The 19,084-nt window shown below is 43.1% G+C and overlaps 1 protein-coding gene across 3 annotated transcripts in view; it reads left to right on the forward strand.

Moving 5' to 3' along the window:
* Positions 1-576: 576 nt before the first annotated feature.
* Positions 577-19,084, forward strand: part of LOC149322929 (prickle planar cell polarity protein 3-like) — a 37,506-nt gene continuing 18,998 nt past the window's right edge. Inside the window, exons 1-4 of one of the 3 annotated variants that reach the window (XM_089484928.1) lie at positions 577-712; positions 10,598-10,683; positions 12,552-12,735; positions 16,391-16,504. In XM_089484928.1, coding sequence (XP_089341054.1) covers positions 659-712; positions 10,598-10,683; positions 12,552-12,735; positions 16,391-16,504 — 438 coding nt within the window. In that variant the 5' untranslated portion in view covers positions 577-658. Of the gene's footprint in view, positions 713-7,276; positions 7,569-10,597; positions 10,684-12,551; positions 12,736-16,390; positions 16,505-18,191; positions 18,318-19,084 lie in introns of those variants that run through there. The other 2 variants (XM_089484936.1, XM_089484944.1) reach the window with 2 other exon arrangements.

The following is a 19,084-nucleotide window of genomic DNA, read 5'->3' on the forward strand; positions in this document are numbered from 1 at the left end:
ATGCTCTTTCTGAGCCCTGCTCAAAATGGAGGACACTTGTCTCCCTGCCTCTAGTACAAAATGTAGGACATGGTCAAACAAAAGCTCAAAAACAGAAATACATATCCATGGTCCTTCTGAGCTCTGCTCAAAATGGAGGGCAATTTAGGACTCCTCCTGGGCAGAAGGCTGGGAATGCACGCAGGGTAAAATAAAAAAAGGAGGACGCCTGCATGTAGGGCATTGAAATGTAGGACGTGGTTAACTACAACCTCAACGTCGCCCTACATTTCCCTAGAAAGCCTTACAGTTTGGGGCAGGTCCCCCGTGTCCTCCTTCTTTCCAGGAGGTATCTCAACATGTCCTCCATTTTGAGAAGGAGCAATGGAGTGGTCATGGAGTGACAGGAACAGGAAGCCACGCTCCTCCTGAGCCCTGCTCAAAATGGAGGACAGGCTGGGATGGGAATGGGCAGAAGAAGGCAGGAATGGAGGGTGAAGGAGGAGACACCAGGCACCGAGGAGGAGGAGGAGGAGGAGGAGGAGGGAAGCAGGAGGGCGGTGCTCTGGGCCCAGCAGGGACCCGGAGGAGTCACTCCTCTTCCTCCGCCGGGCGGGGAAGGCACCACCTGGGAGCTGGGGAGCCGCCTGATGGGCCCTCCTCCTCGGCCAGAGCCATCATGTTCAGCCGGGCGTCCAGGCGAAGAAGGTCCTCCAGAGGAGGAGCAGGAGCAGTGAGTCTCCTTCCCTTGCTGGCTGGGCCTCCTCCTCCTCCTTCAGGGCCCTGCTGCTCCACTCAGGGGCTGGGGCCAAAAGGAAGACCATGGGGGGACCCTTGGGGGGGACCCTGGGGGGCATTATGTGCTGCTGTTGTTATTGTTATTGTTGTTGTTATTTGTGTGCCTCCTTTCAGTTTCTGACTTATGGCTACCCCACCTGGGTCCCCCCCCCCCTTGGACCAGGATCTGTGGCTCAGAAGGGTTGTGTGTGTGTGTTTTGTGTTTGCCATGGTTTTCTCTCTCCTGAGGCTGAGAGAGTGTGGCCTGCCTACAGTCACCCAAAGGGTTTCCATGGGCTTACTTTGTGTGTCTCTGACCCAGAGGTGAACCTGTTTTACCTGGGGTTTTCTTGGCCTAGGTTAATAGGTTCTCTGAGGTTTGCTCAGAAGGGCCTTGGCTTGCACCTGAGGCTGAGAGAGTGTGGCCTGCCTAGGGTCACCCAGGGTTGTTTTTTATTTCATGGCGTTTGTATTGTGTGTCTTCAAGTTGTTTCTGACTTATGGCCACCCCAAGGTGAACCTCTTACCTGGGGTTTTCTTGGCCAGGTTTGTTCAGAAGGGTTTCCCCTGAGGCTGAGAGGATGTGACTTGCCTAAGGCCACCCAGGTTTTTCCCCCATGGCCTTATTGTGTGTGTTTCTGACTTAGGGCCATCCTAAGGCAACCCTATCACAAGGTTTTCTTGGCCAGGTTGTGTCCAGAAGGTTTTTTTTTGTATTTTGGCCATGGTTTTCTCTCCTGAGGCTGAGAGAGTGTGGCTTTCCTAGGGTCAGCCAGGGGGTTTCCATGGGATTATTTTGTGTGTTTCTGACTTGTGAGCCTCTTACCAGGGTTTTCTTGGCCAGGTTTGCTCATAAGGGCCTTGACTTTGACCTGAGGCTGAGGGAGTGTGGCTTTCCTAGGGTCACCCAGGGGGTTTCCATGGGCTTCTTGTCCCTGTTTCTGACTTATGTCCACCTTGAGGGAACCTCTTACCAGGGGTTTTCTTGGCCAGGTTTGCTCAGAAGGGTCTTGGCATTAACCTGAGTCTGAGAGAGAGTGGCTTGCCTAGGGTCACCCAGGGTTTTGTTCATGGCCTTTGTATTGTGTGCCTTCAAGTTGGTTGGGATTTATGGCCACCCGGAGATGAACCTATTACCTGGGGTTTTCTTGGCCAGATTTGCTCAGAAGGGGGTTTGCCAAAGCTCTGGTGCCACAACCAACTATAATTCCCAGAATTCCATAGCATTGAGCCATGGCCATAAAAGTGGTGCCAAACTGAATTATTTATGCAGTGTGGATTATTTTCTGCATACAATTTGGGATACTTTCGCTGTTGCAGCATAACTAATCAGGCCTTGACAACCAGTTCTTCCTTAGACAAAATAAGATAGGACCTGCTAGTCAGACCAAGATCGCCCTTAGTCCAGCTTTCAGTCTTGCCCAGTCTTCTAATGTGTTGGACTACAAAACCCAATCATCTCCATCTAATGGCTGCGCTGGCCTGGGATTATGAGAGTTGTAGTCCTGGAGGGCCTGCTAAATATAAACCTGGGATTGCTTGGCTCTGTTGTGTCAGAGCTTTGCTCTGGTGCCACGACAAACTGTATTCCCAGAATTCCATAGCATTGAACCATGGCCGCTAAAGTGGTGTCAAACTGGACTATTTCTGCAGCGTGGATGCAGCCTAGGTGGCTGTAGGCCAGTGATTCCCAAACTCTGGTTATCCAGGTGTTTGGGACTTCAGCTCCCAGAAGCCCCAGCTATTTTAGCCAGTGGTCTGAAATTCTGGGAGCTGAAGCCCAAAACATCTGGAAGGCCAGAGTTTGGGAATCACTGCTGAAGGCCTACCATAGCTACGGATGCCTTTTTGGGTTTTTCTGTCTTATTGGGCATCATGACAAGGCCTTTTGAGAGGAGTTGGGTGACTGGGTCACTGTTGGGGACCAGGAATGGCTCCCACCTGGCTGGCCTGGGACCAAGAGGAGATGCTGAGGAGAGAAGGGGCCTAGAAACTTTGCTGGATGTGCTGCAGAGCTCCAGCAGGGGTGCGTGGAAGAGCCCATCAAAAGCTATGGGTGGTACTGCAGATGCTGGAAGTGTAGTGGTCTTTGGGGCACCAAGGTTTGGTGAAGACCAGAAGGAATTGAGAGCAGGAGAGGTTGAGAGATGGCGATCTCTCCATGAGCTCCTCTGAAGTACCAGAGTCCTTTTTAGACCCTACAATGGCATTGACAGAGTCCAAAAAGGTGAGAGTGGACATCAAGTGGATCATGGAGGGTTGGTTGAGAACGTTGCAGTCTTCCCCAACCTGGCCCTCTCCCAGTGTGTCAGACTACAGTTCCCATCATCTCAAGCCAGTGTGGCCATTAGATGGAGATGATTGGGTTTTGTAGCCCAACACGTTGGAAGGGGGGAAATGAAAATTGGACAAGTGGAAAAACTGAAAATAAAAAAGAACACTTTTTCCCCCTGGAGAGGACATCACTAGGAGTCTCTAGGTCCTCCAATGCAACTCCATGGTCAACATCTGCCAGAAATTGACCATAGACAGAGGACCTGCAAATGCCCAGAGAAGTGTTTTTCTAGTAATGCCATATGTCCTCCAGCACAACTCTGTGGTCAACCTCGGACAGAGTTGCGCTGGAGGACTTAGAGATTACTAAAGAGAACATATTAATCAAATCCAGAAATAATCAAATCCACAAATGTCAAAGCCGCAAATGTGGAGAGCCGACTGTATAAAAGAAATCACTGAAAGAAATTAAAAATAGGACATGAGGAAAGTGAAGCCAACTTACTAGAAGGCTGCTGTAAATTTCCTCCCATGTATCTAAATACTGTGCTGCTATCACCCAGAGGAATATTTGAGATCATGAGAGTTGTGGTCTTAACATATCTGAAAGGCACTAGGTTGGAGAGCCCACCTAAGGCATCCTCTCAAAATTTTGTGATCCTTCCTAACCAGTCAAGAGTGTCAACACATGGCTAAGAGCTTCAATTTAAGCATGCCGGCTGCATGCTAAGCTGAAATAACAAGAGCATTAGAACAGATCCTTCTGTAATCCCACTTTCTTTTCTTAAAAACAACTGAGCATCTTCTGGAGGCATTGCCAGATCTTTCCTTCAGGAAAGCAATTAGGAGCTGGGAATATGGTCTCAGCATGGGAAAATTGGCTGCTAAAGTTGTGTGAATTGGCAACTTCAGTTAAAGAAGAAAATCCCTCTAGATTTGTTTAAAAACAAATAGGGAAACATTGTGACATTTGTGAAGAATTGGAGTAACAGTGGTTTCAGGATTTGAAATATGATAGAAAATATTAAGTAGAAGAGTGGTGTAAGCCAGAGTAATAGTATTATATAGCTGTTAGTAAGTGTTAGACTGAGAGAGGTGGCATAAGAGAAATTATATCAATAACCTGGTAAATTGGAAGCCACATGTATTCCTGTGTGTGTGTGTGTGTATTTCTTTTCTTAGGTTAATTTTAGAGGAGTTATAGTTAGGATGAGGTGAGAGGAGGGTGTTATTAGTTCTTTTTTATGTTGTTCCTTGTATGTTGTTTTATGTGTAAAAATTGTTTATGTGAGTAAAACATTTCAAAGAAATATTTTAAATCTATTATATATCGCTGAAAATATATTTAGGAGTAGCCATGCTGGCCATATAGCAAAGTATAGTAACACAAAATCCACAAAAAGTTGATACGTTTTTAACCAAAATACACAAAATACATGATGCAAACTTTTGAAACGCCAGTGATTTCTTCATCAGGCAAAGGTGTTAAGAATCATACAAAAAAAGTATATATCCCTGTTTTCAATACACTATTGAGGCATATACATATATATGTGTGTGTGTGTGTATGGTTACTGTAGATCCATATTTGATATGTATGTGTGTATACACTCACACCTTGACACAGGCTATATTTCTTTATTAAATCTAATTATCTATTAAATTTATTAAAGGCTCTGCCCACACAGTTATAACATTTTCATTCCACTTTAACTGTCATGGCTCTCTGGAGCTTTCATGAGTTATTTAGATTCTCTGTCAGGGGATCTTAGGGCCTCACCAAACTATCAATCCCCATTTTCTGTAGGATATCAAAGTGCTATGATTGCATAATATGAAAGGATCAGGTCTCCAGAAACCACAGTAGGACACCAAGAACTGTCGCCAACTCTCCTAGGAGCAGTAGCCATATGGAGCAAAATCTAGCAGAAGTTTACTAGAAAGTCCAACATTTCCCAGAAATAAGTGTTGTGGAATCTACCCCATGGGTCTCTAAACTAGAGGGGCTTTTATAAGAACTGGGATAGAAGAAGGAGAACAGGACTTCAGCATGGTTTTGCCTCTGTAGTTCTGATTTCACCAGGTACATCTGACTTTCCCAAATACCTCAATTTCAGTGGTGGTGGCTGACACGGGATGCTTCATGGGCAGGGATGGCTTGTGCAATCCCATAGCATTCATTGTTTTCTTCATTAAGTGCCATGGATGCTGATGGCACTAAATGAATAACGAGCGAGTTAATTATGTACTCTGGTCCCCTGCCTGCAGGAATGTGCGAGCTACAAATGTTGACACAGGGACAGCTGGGGAGAAAGGAAGAGTTGGCAGAGAGATGCTAAGGGTATGAATGTATGGAAATATTGTTTCTTTGGCTTCCTTTTAATCAGGACTGAGGATTTTAGAGGTAAGAGAGGGAGAGGGAAGGCTTGAAGGAAGACGGTTGGGAGCAGGTGTTTTGGAGGCTATTCCAGATACAAGGGAACCCAAGGGAGAACGCATGAGGAGCTTTGGAGATCAGGTTGTGTTTTGGCAAAGGAGACTGGTTGTAGTGGAAGAGAAAGAGTGTAGGTAGGGATCTAGCAAGAAAGAAAGTCAGGAAAGTATGATGGGGTAGGCAGTCCTATGGAGAGCTTTGAAACAAAGAACTAGGAGGAAGAAAGGGATTAGAAGCTAAGTGGAGGTAGAGGTTGTTGTGGGGCTATGTCACTGCAAGAAGCAGGAATAGTGTTGTTGAACCACAACTCTCATTGTTCCTTATCACTGGCTCTACTGGTCACAGCTGATGGAACCTGCAGTATGATAACATATGAAGGGCCTATACGTTCCTTAGCTGCAAAGGGTTGTATGCTGGGGATACTCAGTAGGAAGTGCTGTGCTGTCATTTGCCAAGAGAAAGCACAGTTCCAGAAAGGAATATGCTTCTTAGAGAATGAGATCTCTTCCCTTACTTCACCCATGTATAGAACTACTGGATTAGTTCTGCCAGCATTGGAGGTGGAGATATCTATTTTATTTGAGGAGTATGGTAATTGCATAGCTTTCTGAATTTTGGCTTCCTATAAGCCTTTAGCAGTCAGGATATCTCTTGTTATGTCCAAACTAAAATAGTCTCATTTTAGTAATTTGCCTGCCATACCTCTGCCTTGGGGTTGATGAGGATGAAGTTGCTAACTCTCCCAACTTTTCCAGCTTACCTGATTTCTTCTTTTTATGGCAATCTCAGTTAAGTCCACACCTAGAATCATTGAGTTGGAAAAGACCTCAAGGGCCATCCAATCCAACATCCTGCCATGCAGGAACATAGAATCTAAGCACCCCTGACAGATGGCTATCCAGACTCAGTTTAAAAACCTCCAAAGAAGGAGACTCCACCACTCTCTGAAGCAGCGTTCCACCTTTGAATGGCTCTTGTGAAATTCATCCTAATGTTGAGAAGGAATCTCTTTTCTTGTAGTTTGTAATCATTGCTCTGTGTCCAAGTGTCTGGAGCAGTAGAAAACAAGCTTGCTCCATCCTCAATGTGACATTCCTTAAAATATTTCAACAAAACTGTTGTATCACCTCTGCACCTTCCCTTCCCCAGGCTAAACATACCTAACTCTCTAAAGCGCTCATCACAAAGTAAAACCTCTTGTTTTACTTTGAGGACTTGAGTTAGAGTGGTTCCCAAATGCAGATGGACAGCAGGAGTGGGCATTATGAGTGTGTAAAACCTATATAACATTCTTTCCAGTAAACCTGGCTATCTGTGTACAATCGCTGTTCCCTTGCATATTTTTGTCTCTTCTTTTCATGGAAGACAGATGTGAATTTTGGAACTTGATTTTGTTCGCTGGTGAAAATCCAAATTTTGAGGTGAAATAAGGCCTGGGGATTCAGGAGTGCCTCTGTGTGTGGGAGAGACAATGAGGGGGAGTTCATAAGGTTCTTTCTGTACGATTCCTCATTCACTGAGATGCTGTAACTGGGAATTCTATATACCCAAATCCTGTACTGATGGATCAGCAGTAGTATTTCCTTTTCAGTTAACAGTGGGATTATTGAAGGCATTTCTGGGTCAGGCTGGGCCATGGGGGCGGGAGCCGAAGGGAAAGGGATTCTTGAACAAGGAGTGAGTATGGTACAGGAGAAAGTGGGTGGGTGGGGTAACATGTGGTAGATCCCAAATCTGGGACGCACATTACATTACATCAGCCCTGGTAGATTTGATTCCCCCCCTCCCAAAGCTGTATCTGATGAAATAGATCTCCCTCCATCGCACCCCCCAAATCCCTTCTAAGCTGCAGGCAAGTCGGAAGATATTCGATCTAGCAGCAGTTGGCAGATGTGAGGGGGAAATGAAGCACATTGCCATTTGGGATATTGTGCAGTTTGTTAATACCACTGCATGATACGTTTGGGATTCTATTTTGCCACTTTCAGCTGGGATGTTCTGTAGCACCTATGAGCATGCACAGAGTGCCATTCCTCTAACAGAGCTAAAGGATTGAAGGATAAAGTTATTCTGCGGTTAAGATGAGTGTCCTTATCATATGATGGTAAATTTCTCTTTTTAAGTTGATAGAGGAGTTGGTGTATTTGAGCATGTACAGAATGCTTCCTATTCTGAATAGTACATTTTTCTGCTGGGAGTGGGACAATAACGATACAATTATTCCAACACACATTACATATTTCTGCATTAACAAGTGACTTGGAGAGTGAAATTCTGTCTCGGTGGAGAGCTTGGTTTGTTAATCTGTTTTTAGTTATTACTTATGAAAGTGATATGCTGCTTTTTCATACTTAAAATACACTGGAAAAATACATTTGAAATTATATTTCAATCACTTTGAGGGGGAAAAAGAAAAACATGTAAAATCAAGTTACAGCTGATACTTCAGAATTTGATGGGGAAATGGCTAATGGAGGCTGTCAAAGTAGCCTTTTCTACTAGTGTTGGCTGCTTTAAACTACTTCCCATTTTAAAAATTGATTATTCTTTTCTTTTAAAAACATTTCTGGCTTTTATAACTATTTTCCAACCTCCTTACTGGGGCAGCAGTGACTGTTTGAATTTAAACATTTTAACTTCAACAGTTTATTGGCAGTTGCTCAATGTTAAGCCTCTATCCAGTGCCAGTTGCTTCTTTTTAAGCACTTTAGTGCAAGAAATGCCATTCAGAAACAAATTCTTTAGTTGACATAAGTTCAACCAAAACAGCTCTGAGAGTTTTATTGTGTATAGTCTACACAGTGTCAGATTTAATAAGAATAATAAAAAATTGACTTTTATTAAAGATGTCAGTTGTATCAAAGCGTAATAATTTTGAATCGTTAATGTTAGAAAGCATTAAAATATGGTTGATGAAACTATCTAATACATAAAATAATGTTTCACAGTGCTAATATAATAAGCAGGATTCACATATTTTTCATTAGAATAATGCAAAAAAAAAAATGGTTTAAACCAAAACTCGCAAGCTTTTTTTGGTGTTTGCTTTTTAAACTGGTTTCTTTTCTCCAACCCTGTATTCTTCTCTTTCTTTCTTGATTCCTTCATCTTTCTCTCTGTCGTTTTGTTCAGCCATTAAAACACACACACATGCACTTTTTCTTGCCCGGTTCTAGGCACTGCTTCAGTGAATCTTGCCCGAGGAAAAGTAGGAGCGGCTCCTGGCACCTTCTTCTCCTCCTCCAGTAATGTATTGTCCCCCTTTCTGTGCTCTTAGCTATTCGTTGGCATGATGAGATGTGTGCAGAAGAAGCTAAATGGAAGAAGAGCCACTGAAAGGAAGAGTTAGGGGAATTTTCTGCTCTGCCTGATGTCACAGTTGGCAAGGCCTTTCTCTTCCCCTCTTCACCACAAAAAAAGAAGTTGCTTTTTTGCTGCCCACTTTTCTCAGCTACCTGTCATGGCGGGAAGCCAACATCCGGACTCTTTGTGCCTTGCTGAACTCAGCGGGAGGCAGGTTCTAGCCTGTGGTTGGCTTCCGGCACCCAGGAGAGGTTTCCCTACACTTCCCTCCTGGTTCCCAACCGGAATCTGTTTCCATAAAAGCCTCTCTCTCAGCACAAGTGGGAATGGGATTTCCTCCCATAAATACTCTGTCCATAAAGGTTTGCAAGTTTGACTTCTGTCAGAACATCGGAAGGACCAGTGGATGAAATATATTTTGCCCCTGACAAGCACACACATGCATCCTGGCTGTGGAAGCATCTATCCATGTCGGTACAGGCTCTGCATCATGACGGCAACATGTCAAAAGGGCCTTGTAAAAATGTCTCCAGACATAAGAGAGTTTTGGGGGTAGGTTTCAGGGCTACTTTATAAAAGCAGAGTTTGGAAAAGTTATTTGATGGACAACAGCTTCCAGAATCCTTTAGGTCCAGGAGTCATGCCGGCTGGGGGATTGTGAGAGTTGTAATCCAAGAATGGTACAGTGGGTGCTTTAAATCTGCTGGGGTTTGGTTCCAGCCCCCCCCCCCCCCCGATAACAAAATCAATGGATACTCAAATCCCATTATATACAATATCATAGTGAAATGGTATCTCTTATATAAAATGGCAAAAATTTTGTAACAGAAAAGCGAAATATAAATAAAAGTTTTATTTTATTATTTATTATTAAAAATGAGATTTCTTACTTTATTTTTGAATATTATTTATATTATTTTTGAATGTTTTCAAGCTGTTGATGGTTAATTCCATGGATAAAAAAATCCATGGATAAAGAAGGCCAACTAATGTCAAAGTCCCGAAGACGGCCAATGTGGCATAGTGGTTTGAGTGCTGGATTACAACCCTGGAGATCAGGGTTATAATATCTTCTTAGCTATGGAAATACAATGGGTGACTGTGAGCAACTCATTCTCTCTCAGCCTCAGAGGATGGCAGTGGCAAACCCCCTCTCAAGAATTCGAAGATATAGCTGTGTTACTCTGTAGAATCAGTACGCAGAGAAATATTGTGGCACCTTTGAGACTAACTGAAAGAAAGAAATTGGCAATATGAGTTTTCGTAGACTTCAATCTAGTTCCTCAGATGCATTTGGCCATTGACCATGGTGCTACAAGATTTCTCTACATACCCCCCTCTCAAGAAACTTGCCAAGATAACCCCATGGTAGCTACCTTAGGGGCACCATAAGTCAGAAATGACTTGAAGGCACACAACAATAATACTCCAAAGTGGACTCCTGTTGTATTTGCAAGTGCGTATATTCTGTTTTAACAGTCCTACTGAAAAGTCCATGCCAAATGGGAACTTGCTAATAATACTGATGATTTGGCACTGGTTATACAAGATTCTTAACCAAAGGATGCAAGTCAGGCTATTGGCACAGTTTCTGTGGATAGAGGTGGTTTTAGCTGGTGATAGTAATCAATGAGAACAAGCTGGTTGAGAAGGTGCTGGTGACGATCTCTTGACACTCCTGGCAAAGCTGGTGAAACATACTGGAGAATGGGTGGATGCTGGCTTTGCACTGGAGCTTGTCCTGTGGGAAGGGAGCATGCTGGTAACACTGGTGATGTCAGGGACTGTGGATCTTGGTGGCTGATTTCTTGCCTCTCTGTCTCACACCAGCTGCCTGAGGTGGAGGATCCTGACCGGGGCCAACCATGTCAGGCATGCGGGGAGCAGTGCCCGGGCTTCCTAGTGCATGGATGGAGGTAGGAAAATGTTCTACCCCCTCCCTGCCTCACTCCACCAAATCCCCTTTCACCCTCTGTGATTTTTCTTGCCCTCACACCAGCTTTTGTGGGCCTGCACAAGCACTCTTGGCACAGTGCAGTCTTGCTTTATTATGTGTTCATCTTGGCTTTCTGTCTTGCTTTTCTCTCTCTTTCTCTCTAATTTTTGGGGGAGGCCTTCAGGCTGCAGTCCTCAGCGCATGTAGAGAGTAAACCCCATCAAAGAGAGTAGGATTTACTGCTGACTAAACATGTACAGTGTTGTGTGGCACATCTCCCCCCTCCCCTTCTTTTCATTTTTATAGCTGGCTCTTGTTGATTTTGATCAAATCTGTTTTGCACTCCTTTCATTCCTCTGATTTCTTCTGTTGATTTTTGTAATTCTGTACTTAATACTGCCTCTCAAGCTTTCGAAACAGCGATTTAGATGCATTAAAATGTTACCCCACCTCTGCATCTTTTTCTTTTTGTCATTTTACAGATTATTATTCTCCTAACATTCTTACATAGTTTTTGTCTCTTAATTTTCTTCTTCACACTTCTTCCCACTTTCTCCCTCTTCTAAACACATTCCTTCTAGAGTCATCATTTTCTCCCTGTCACATGCACATTTCTCCTAACCTTGTCTTAAATTTGCATTTCAGCAAGAAAGCCCTAGAGTGGAAGAGACTCTTGGTTCCTTTCTGTCTCTTTCCATCACTCGCTCCATTTCCCCACATCTCGCACACTTCTGCATCTCTGCACTCACCACTCCTGTCTTGCTGTGCCACTGCTTGACCAACCTTTCCTTTCTCTGCATGCTGCCCATAGAGATTGTCATCCACCCTGGGAAGGGGAGCCTGGGAATCTCCTCGCTCCTCTGTCACTAATGAGTCGTTGACCCATTGTATGTAAGGAGTACACAGGCTGTTAGACTTTCAGTCCCGAGGGGATTTGAATAATTCTCACGATGGACTTCGGCATGTCATGTGGTGGGTGGGAAGCATGCACAATCAGCATTAAAACACTTTGGCTTTGTAAGGTTCAAGGCATATGCCATATAGTCACATGCTGGCCTCCACTTGAGGAACCTTGTATTATAAGCTGTCCTTTGAAGGATTGACATAGAAACACTTATAATAAATAGAATGAAAAGAAAAGGAGTTAAAAGAACTTGGTATGGGGTTATAATGGGTTAGCAATGCTTCTTTTCAGCTGTCCACCAGTCACCATGTTGCCATTCATCACCCATAAACCAGAATCCTGTTGGTTAATCATAACTAAAGTAGACCCATTGAATCAGTTGTTCAGTGGTGAGTCAATAAGGGAGTAAATCCCATTTATCTTTTCAATTAGGACTAACAAATGGGTTCAGGCCATAACAACCAGGTTTTTTCTTTATAACTGGCTCCTGATGTTTACATTAAGACAGTCTTTTAGGATCTCTGGGTCTGCATATAGGGTGAATGGATGTAAGGATAAGTGATGGTGGTGGGGTGCATCTAGAATTTCTCAGGGTCTGTTAAAACTTTGCTGTGTTGTTCCTTATATTTTAGGACTTGGTAGGAGTGATTGTAAAATCTAGAGAACAATGTTTTCCCTTGTGTTATATTAGGGATGAAGAAAGTAAGACTTTCCAGATGTTGGACTGCAACTCCCAGTGTTCCTTGTTATTTGCCATGTTACTTATGACTAATGGGAATTTCAGTCCAGCAACATCTGAAGGGTTGCTCCTTGTTCCTCATCCCTGTATTATAAGATATCTCAGGAGCCATAAGAGGTGTGTGTGCTCCTGGGTGGCTTGTTTATTAAAGGCTCCTTTGGGTGTTCCAAGACTGAATCACTGTCAATTTTTTCTTTGTCTGCAGGAAGATCTGCCAACACTGCAAGTGTCCACGGGAGGAGCATGCCGTGCGCATGGTGCCTGTTGACTTGGAGAGGATGATGTGCCGCCTTATCTCTGACTTCCAGCGCCACTCTATCTCAGACGATGACTCGGGCTGTGCTTCAGAAGAATATGCTTGGGTGCCCCCAGGACTCAAGCCTGAGCAGGTGATGCCAATGACATTTGTGTGGGTGTAGGCATCCTCTCAGTGCAGATAGGATCTTTAGATGGGGCTTTTTCCTGAGCACTGTGACAATGCAGGAAAAGATTAAATCTCTCCCTCTGCACCCAAACATGTTGCAGTGCTGACTTTTATTATTTTATTTTATTAGTCTTCTAAGATAATGCTGTTTGTTTGTTTTAAAAACTCCTGTATGCCACGCCACATGTCATTTGTACTGGTTTAACTGTTGTGGCTTCTGCCTGGTGAATGCTGGGGCATGTTTTAATGATGGTGATCTCTCAACTGAACTTGTTGCCTCTTCACCATACTTACATGTGTTGCATTTCCATGGGTATTCATACAATCTATGAAGGTCCTGCACATCAGTTCATTCCATACATCTGAGGAAGTAGGCCAGCTCTAGGAAAGCTTATGCTACAAATTCTTTTGCACAGTCAGTCTCAAAGGTGTTGCAAGATCCCTTTGCTTTCTGGGGAATGTAGTTTATTTGACTTTTCATCTTCCTTGCCTTTGAACTACAGCCATGTTAAGTTCCTATGTAGAGAGATCTTGTAGCACCTTTGAGACTAACTTAAAGAAAGAAGTTGTCAGCACAAGCTTTCATAGACTTAAGTTTATGAAAGCTCATGCTGACAACTTCTTTCTTTAAGTTAGTCTCAAAAGTGCTACAAGATCTCTCTACATATCATTTCTTCAGACTAACATGGCTATATCTTTGAATTAAGTTTATAGTAAAGTTTTCACACTCATTTGGTGGAAACAAGAGAGAGGGTCTTCTTAGTGGCTGCTCCCAGACTTTGGAACTCTCTCTCTCTCTCTCTCTCTCTCTCTCTCTCTCTCTCTCTATGGAGGCCAAGATGGCTCTGTACTTGCTCTCCTTTCGCCAGCAAGTTAAAACATTTTTATGTCATCAGGCTTTAAAAAGACTGACTGACATGGGCTTTTCACACTGTTCAGAATTGTTTTTAAGATTTGTATGTAATGCATTTTCATGTTTTTAATGTTTATTGTTTTTAACTTTATACATTGTTTAATTGTTTTAAAACAACTTTTGGATTTACTCTGTTATGGAGGGTTTTCATAGCTTTAAACTATATTGGTTTTATCTGTAGTGTGTGTGTGTGTGTGTGTGTGTACACACACATACTGTTAGCTGCCTTGAGTCTCTTATTGAGAGAAAGTTGGGATATAAAGGAATAAAATAGATAAATATAAATAAAATAAGGGGTGCCATTTTAATGCATCTTTCTGGGCATTGGTCAGCCTGAACCTTTGCTACATCCTTTTCATCTCATGATCATCTGAGATCATTGTGATAGCTTTTAAAATATGGTGCCATAGGCTATCCTTTTTGTTTATTAATGTTAGCTGGAAGAAAAGAGAAGAAAAAGTAGAGGCACGTAGCTATGTTAGGGTTGCCATGATAGGCATGGCTCCACTATTTTTAACGGTTGTGTGGAAGATGGAATTTCAGTGGGTGGGGCTTGCATGGCAAGCAAGACCTGGTGACTTTCCCTCTTCTATACAGCTATTAAAGGTGCAGTAGCTCTGCCTTGTTTTTCACCTGGCAACCCTAACATATGTTAAGTATAATAAATAGTCGAATCAAGAAGCACATCTTGACTCTACTTGACAAGAACTCCAGGTTCTAGCCAAGTATTTACAGGTCATTTTCTAGTTGACACAATCTTGGAGCCAAAGAGGCTCTGGGACCTGTATAAGGACCAGCCCAAGACATTCATTGGCCTAGGCAACAGTGGTGTCTCAGACACCCCCATTCTTTATACAGAAGCTAACATACTTCTAACTGAATCTTACTTCTCCTCTGGCAGTGTGAGAGGTTCCTCCTCTACCTTTGAGGGTACTATCAGGGAGCTCGGCATGAATGGTTGGGGCAAACTGGTACCACGTACATCCTGTCTTCACTGTCTGCTGCTTGATGTGGCCACCCCACTATGCCTTGTAGTAGGGCCAGCCCTGACAGAAGTACTAGATTGCTGCTTAAATTCGTTGTTCTTGTTGTGTGCCTTCAAGTTGTGTACAACTTACGGTGACAATAAGGCAACCCTATAATAGGGTTTTCATGGCAGCCTTTATTCAGAGAAGGGTTGCCTTTGCCTTCCTCTGAGGCTGAGATCGTGTAACTTGCCCTAGGTCATCCAGTGGGCTTTATGGAATGAGTGGCACCAATTTTCTTATCTTTACCCCCTCACAACAGATATGAGAATGGGCTGGATCCAGATAATTTGCCCAGACAAATTAATCAGGATTCAAAGCCCATTGATTACATTAGGAAATAAGTGTGAGGAATAGCCCTGGGCTGCTGGGTTCAGCCCGTTTGTCTTTATGGAATCAACTGATCTTGGTTCTAGAAGCAAATGTATAAGACACATAAAATTTTGGGCAGAGATACTGACAGATATTGTTATCTGTCTGTGCTGATGTTACCTTGATAAAGGTTGGTTGTTTTTCAAAACAACATGAGGGGAAGGCAGAAAACAAAAGACTGTGTTAGTTTAGTTACAAGCCAGTTGCTGCCTTGGTATGTGTGTGGAAGCATATTATGTAACCCGACCACTTCAACAAGGCCAGATTGTTTGTAATCTGATTAAGCAGAGCTCTTGTTTTAAACTGATTACGGAGAAACATTTCTTTAGCACTTTCTGTTTGCTTTCTACAGGAGGTTTCATTATAGAAAGTGTTTACCCTTCTTATCTTTTAGACTATCAGGAGAACCCTGAAAGGCATGTTAGGCCAAGAGAAGGTGTTTTTTTGAAGGCCACCAACTGAGTTAAGAGTTGCCTCTGGTACAGTAGCTGGTGGGGTGGGGAGGTAGTGTCTGTCCAGTGCACCTGAATACTTCTCATTGTTTGTCTTGGGGTCTGTTTGAATAGTCTCCCACCCTTTATATAGTGAGGCTGGGAGCAGACTTTGGACTCTACATCATCCCACCTGTCAATGTGTGCTGAAAGTAACACCTGGAGTAAATGGTGACTTTTCATTCATTTCCTTCCCTCTAATCCTGATTGTGGAATCTGCTAGAAAAACAGGTTTTATTGGGGGAGAGTCTACATTCAGATAAATGCAGGAATTCCCTCCAGCAATTCACTGATGAAAACCCAGACACAAGTGGCCAAGCAACACCAGCATGTGATTAAGATAGCAGATGTTATTAATGAGGAAAAACACAAACCAGGAGAATATATATGTATTTATTAACTTTATATCCCAACTTTGTCCCAAGATGGAATTCATGGCGGCTTGAGAAACTGCATCAGATTGCTTTTGCCTGAGCTTATTGGGAAGGGCAAGATTTCACCCTCTCCTCCGCTGCTGAATAAATGGAGTGTAAACAAACTACTTTTGTCCTTTGAACTCAGTTTTCAGCAATTGAAGAAAGGTGAGGACAAAATGGGAAATTGAGAGGTAGGAAGAAAAACTGGGACATTTTAAAAGCATCTGAAAAAGTTGAATGCAAGGGGATTAATCTGGACTGTCCCAGCCAAAGCCATCCTAATCTGGGTCTCGTTGGCCAGCAAGAGAAGCCTCTTACTGAGGCACTGGACATCTTAATCACTGTGAGTTTTACTGCTGATCTGTTTTTTCTTCTTTCTCTTCACTGTCCTTTTGGCCCTCAGGTGTATCAGTTCTTCAGCTGCCTCCCCGAGGACAAAGTTCCCTATGTCAATAGCCCTGGAGAACGGTATCGCATCCGCCAGCTACTGCACCAACTTCCTCCACATGACAGTGAGGTGAGAAGTTATATACACACACACACACACACACACACACACAATGCTAGAATTGCAAAAAGAGGAGAGTTCTTTCAGAGGTTGGCTTTTACTGACAGTTTTTTTAAAAGTTTTATATTGGTGGTTTGAGCATTGGACTATGACTCTGGAAATCAGGGTTTGATTCCCAGCTTGGCCATGAAACTCACTGAGTGACCTTGGGCAAGTCATATGCTCTCATCCTCCGGGGAAGGCAATGACAAACCACCTCTGAAGAAATATTGCAAAAAAACAAAACAAACCCATAACATGATACATTTGTCTATCACCATAAGTCAGAAACAACTTGAAGACACACAACACATACAACATATGAAGTCAGAATGCCTAGAGAATGCCTGCACCTTTCATAGTTTCCTAGAACTGAGATCACAAAACTGAGAATGCCTGCACCTTTCATAGTTGCCTAGAAGCGGGATTTACAGCAAACTGCTGAAGTCCTGCCCTCTTAACACAATAGGGACAAATGCATGAGTCCTGCCCTCTTCCTCCCCCCCCCCCCATTTTTGCTTAGTTTATTCAAAACCTGGAGGATTTGTAATACAGTCTGCCCACCTTATTGGCAGATTTACCATCTGCGAGTTTAACCATCCGTGGATGGCAACACTCCTTTTGCTCAATGGTGGCATGTGCACATGGCTGTGCTAGCGGGTGCGGTGCTGCTGCACTGCCATTAATTTTAATGGGACTTGAGCATGCAGAGATTTTAGTATCTGCAGTGTGTGTGTGTGTGTCCGGAATGGATCTACTGCGGATATGGAAGTCTGACTGTATTTGTTTTTGAATTAAGGTCTTATCATTAGTCCAACCACTGATCTGTCTGATTCAGTATTGCCAGCTCTGATTAGCAGCAGCTTTCCAGAGTTTAGGATTATTTCTTAGTCCTGTCTGGGGATCCCTGGAGATTTCCTGTCCAAGAACAAAGCAGGCCCAACTCTGTGCAGATTCAAAAATGAGGAAATGTAGGGAGCGTGCAGGGTATTGTGCAGGTGATGAAGGAAGAATAGGCGATCATGTCAGTTGTGGCCAGATAGGCCTTTTACAACTCCATCCAGTCAAGGCCCTGCTCTATGCCTGTTACCTTTGGAAATACAATTGATGGGTACTGATAATGCAGTTTTGTTTTGTTTTTGTGGTAATGATATTATAGTAGAAGCAATGATGAGAGTGGAGATACAATTTAGAAACAAAACAAAACAAACACTTTCTTCTCGTCAGGATGTGGCCACTTTGATTCACTGTTTTGTCATCCCAAAGATGACAATGCCCTCTGCTGTGGGACTGCCCTGGATGACTGCTTAGCAGTTTTAATACAGTGCCCTGCCTCCTGGCATGGGTGGTTGGTTGAGAGTAGAGCAGCCAGGACTCAGTGTCTGCACTGTCTTTTCAATTACATAGGGACACAATTTTCCATACCTAATTTTGATGTATATAAAGCCCTTGGGGGTGACGGGGTGCTGAGGCCTACATAACTCAGCCTTTTCCTTCACTCTCTTATTACAGCCTGTCAGAATGCTGGAAAGCACTTTCTTGATTGTCAGTTTCTGGGTAGTGGCTGCAAATAGCAAGGGCATAGATGTTACTTTGACAGCTGAGCTTGAAAAAGTTAATTCTTTCACCTACAGCTCCCAGAATCCCCCAGACAGCAAGGCCAGCAGCCGTACTGAGTGAAAGATTTGAGGAGCTGTGGTCAGAAAGAAACTAATGTATCTGAGGAAGTTGACTCAAGTCTATGAAAGCTCATGCTACCAGCTTCTTTCTTTCAGTCTCAAAGGTGCTAAAAGTTCCCTTTGCATATTAATATCTTCTAGCTCTGCAAGGTTTGTGATTATTATTATTACTGTATGTATTTTATCACAATTGCCCCCCTAGAATTGGAACTCAGAACAACTTACAGGTTAAAAAAAGAGTACAATTAAAATGTACAAAAGTGAGCATTAAAATAGAATCAAACTGTTACAATATTAAAACAGATAACTCATGAAAAGAGTAAAATACAGTTAAAAATATTTAAGAAGAGGGTACATCTATGTATGCTAGGATGGATGTAGGAAAAGGGATGATGTGTTGTCTGTCTCCCTTCCACAACCCTTGAATCTAACTAGGTCCTCTGAAGATAAAGATTGGAGGAAGGAACGTCTTAGAGCAGTCCAATGGGTCCTGTCCAGCAGGCAAGACAATGAAATACAGCAAAAGCAAAATAAAATAGGTCTCTGCCTGAAGTTCCTATACAGCAGCAAACCCCCTTTTGATTAGAGTTGCCTGGAGAGGGCTTTTGTCCTTTTAATGGTTGTGCAGAAGAGAAATTTTCAGCAAGTGTTGCTTTTGAGCTGATTGCATAACAAGCAACACCTGCTGAAATTCCCTCTTCTACATAACCAGTAAAGGAACACACTCCAATTTTCAGTTTGACAACCCTACTGCTACTGGCACATTCACCTACCATTCTGGGGAAGGTGAATTGGGATGAATAGAGAAGCAACAACTAGTTTAAGAAGTTCGGAAATAACAGATGAGTTCGTGTCTCTTCTCCATTCTCTC

The sequence above is a fragment of the Sceloporus occidentalis genome, unplaced genomic scaffold (assembly GCF_023333645.1).
Source record: "Sceloporus occidentalis isolate IW3139 unplaced genomic scaffold, rSceOcc1.0.p SCAF_1, whole genome shotgun sequence".
Classification (NCBI taxonomy): Eukaryota; Metazoa; Chordata; class Lepidosauria; order Squamata; family Phrynosomatidae; genus Sceloporus; species Sceloporus occidentalis.